This window comes from Mastomys coucha, unplaced genomic scaffold (genome assembly GCF_008632895.1).
Source record: "Mastomys coucha isolate ucsf_1 unplaced genomic scaffold, UCSF_Mcou_1 pScaffold22, whole genome shotgun sequence".
In the NCBI taxonomy this organism is placed as follows: Eukaryota; Metazoa; Chordata; class Mammalia; order Rodentia; family Muridae; genus Mastomys; species Mastomys coucha.
In genome coordinates, this window is record NW_022196905.1 from 24,625,267 (window position 1) to 24,628,224 (window position 2,958).

General features: G+C 43.4%; 1 protein-coding gene across 6 annotated transcripts in view; it reads right to left on the reverse strand.

The window, feature by feature from the left end:
• LOC116069287 (ankyrin repeat domain-containing protein 26-like) overlaps nt 1-2,958 on the reverse strand; it is a 107,553-nt gene that overhangs the window by 95,532 nt on the left and 9,063 nt on the right. For all 6 annotated transcript variants that reach the window (XM_031339817.1, XM_031339818.1, XM_031339816.1 and 3 more), the window contains exon 6: nt 642-714. In XM_031339817.1, the coding sequence (XP_031195677.1) occupies nt 642-714 (73 nt within the window). The remainder of the gene's footprint in view (nt 1-641; nt 715-2,958) is intronic.

A 2,958-nucleotide genomic window follows, 5' to 3' on the forward strand; every position in this document is an offset into this window, starting at 1 on the left:
AAAAAAAAAAAAAAAAAAAAAAAAAGCAACTTGGGGAGAAAAGCTCAATTTCATCTTATAATTTCCAGGGAAGCCAGGGCAGGAACCTAGAAGCCAAAATCATGGAGGAGTGCTGCTTACCAGCTTGCTCCAATTGCTTTCTTATAAACCTCAGGTGCTGGGTGTGGCACCACCCACAATGGGCTGGGCCCTCCCACATCAATTGTCAGTCAAGAAAATGCCCCATCGACTTGCCTTCAGGCCATTGTATGGAGGCAATCTTCTCAGTTAAAATTCACTCTTCCCAGATGTGCATGAAATTAACAAAACCCAACAAGGACCACAAACCCCTGAACAATGTTACCCCAGAAGCCACCCAGGGCTATTTATAAAACTAACAAGTCTGGAGAAGCCCGCACCATGTTTTCAGAATATTCTCCTCTTCCTCACTGAGCCCCTCTTGGCCTTAATGCTGGAGCAGAAAGTCTATGCTAAAGCCTTTGCTATTAGAGTACAACAAAATCAAATTTACAGCCAATTTCCCCCACTCAGAGCTGAGGACTGAACCTAGCCTTGGTAGTCGCTAGGCAAGCATCACTCAGCCACTGAGCTAAATCCCTGAACACCCGCAAAAAATGTCAGCATTGCAAATGAGCCTTTACCTTGGTGTCAAAACTGTGTCTGTCCTCTTTTGTTGTCAACTCAGGACATCTGGGACCCTGGCCTTGGGAAAGCCTGCCGAGGAAAGACCACAGTGAGAATAGGCCCTAAGAACAGCAAGCCGTCCAGTATAGACCACATGTTTAAAGACTTACATTTTATCTTGTTGCAGGGGAACATAAATATCCATGTGAGTGTTAAGTGCCCACAGAGGCCAGACAAGGGCATTGGAGCCCCTGGAGCTAGAGTTACATGAGTCGTGAGCTACCTGTAGTGTAGTCCTCAACTGGAGCAACCTCAGCTCCTCCTTGAGAGCAGCATGCTCTTAACTGCTAAGCCATCTCAGATTCTCTCGCTTTCTCTTTCTTTGTTTTTTTTTTTTTTTTTTTTTTTTTTTTTTTTCCGGGTTTGGTTTGGTTTGGTTTAGTTGTTTGCTTTTTGAGGTCGAGTCTACCTATATATCACTGGCTGGCCTGGATCTCACTATGCAAACCAGGCTCAAACTCACAGAGATCCACCTGCTTCCTGCCCATCCCAGTGCTGGGATGGTAAAGGTGTGTGTCACCACACTCAGTATATGGCATTTTATATTTGTCTTTATATCAATTTCTGAAACCATCAAACTTGCAATTTTCTCTTTCTGCTTCTACTTCTCTCAGCCTAAGAAAACATTCAAGGAACAGTCTCTCCGGGTTCTACAGCAAAGGGTGACAGCCAGCGCACTGCCAGGGCCTGAAGCTAATTTGTGTGCACAAAGAACCGAGGCGCCAGTGACTGGGACTCAGCTGAGAAACCCCTTGAAGATGTTAACTGCTGAGGACCAGCCCTGAAGAGATCAAGTACTGAAGTGGGACATAGTTTAGGACGAAGACTGATGATCTCTGGCTCTGTAACTCTCTTACTGTTTGGGGGTCAGAAGCTGATGGCCTCTGGAAATTTAACTCTTGTCATTCCATGGCTAAAAGCTACTTACTTCTAGTAAATTGACTCAAGCTGATAGCAGCAGGGAAATTAGAAAAAAAGGCTTAATTTCTCTTTGGCTCAAGGGCCCCTCACTGGCCAGGCTAGAGGCTTGGAGTTTGTTAACTCTTTGTGAGCCAGAGAGAAAAGGAGAAAAAAAAATGGAGAATTCAAGCACACACATTGACACACAGAGACATACAGACACATACTTTGGCCACACTGGATCACCTGTTTCAACAATTGCACAAGTGTTCATGCATACATGCTCACACACACACAGATACCTACACATGTACATATGTACATACATACAGACAGACAGACATGTACATGTATACATATGTTGGATGAGGATGAGCCCTTATAGTTACTCTCTATTTCTTCTCCCTGGCCTTTTTATACCTTCTTAAACAAAAGTTCTTTCTAAAATACCTCATAGATGAAACGTCACACAAGAGGGGGGTTTCAGAAGGATGTGGATAGGGAGTTCAAAGCAGTGTTTCATTCTATAAACTCAGTATAAGTTCAAAAGCAACAGATTCGCATGGCCTAGCTGTATCACAGTGCAAACCTGTGCCTTCATCCTTGGATTTAACCTAAAATGAATGTTTTTCCTTGATCACAAATTTGTTTCAAGCCTGCGTTCTTATCCTAGTGCAATTGGCCCATGACACACGGAGGCTTACAGAGCTCTATTTATATCTTCATTCTATAAGGGTTTGGTGATTACGTGTATCAATTTAAGAATTCTATAAAATCATCATGAAGAATTGTGAAATCATTAATTCATCTATATAGCATTACTACATGAGAGTACATCTTCATATTGATCTGCAAGAAATGTGTCCAATAGGGTGGGCTGATGCCTAGCAATCATTGGGCTATGGGATAGGACATCCACCACAGCCATGCAGAACAAAGGACCATCTCCAGACAACTCACTCACGAGCTCCAGCCTTTCTTAGATGTCTTCTGTCGGTTAGCCAGAAGTCTGAATGTAGAAAAGCCAAAGGAGGAGCCAGGCAGTGGTGGTGCACGCCTTTGATCCCAGCACTTGGGAGGCAGAGGCAGGCAGATTTCTGGGTTTGAGGCCAGCCTGGTACAGAGTGAGCTCCAGGACAGCCAGGGCTATGCAGAGAAACTCTGTCTCAAAAAACCAAAAAAATAAAAATAAAAAATAAAAAAAATAAAAAAAAAAAAAGAAAAAGAAAAGCCAAAGGAACATCTGTACATTGTTATTAGGCATCTCTTCCCAGAAAGAAAGATTCAGCCATTAAAAACTAGAGGGCAGGGGGCTGGAGAGATGGCTCAGCGGTTAAGAGCACTGACTGCTCTTCCGAAGGTCCTGAGTTCAAA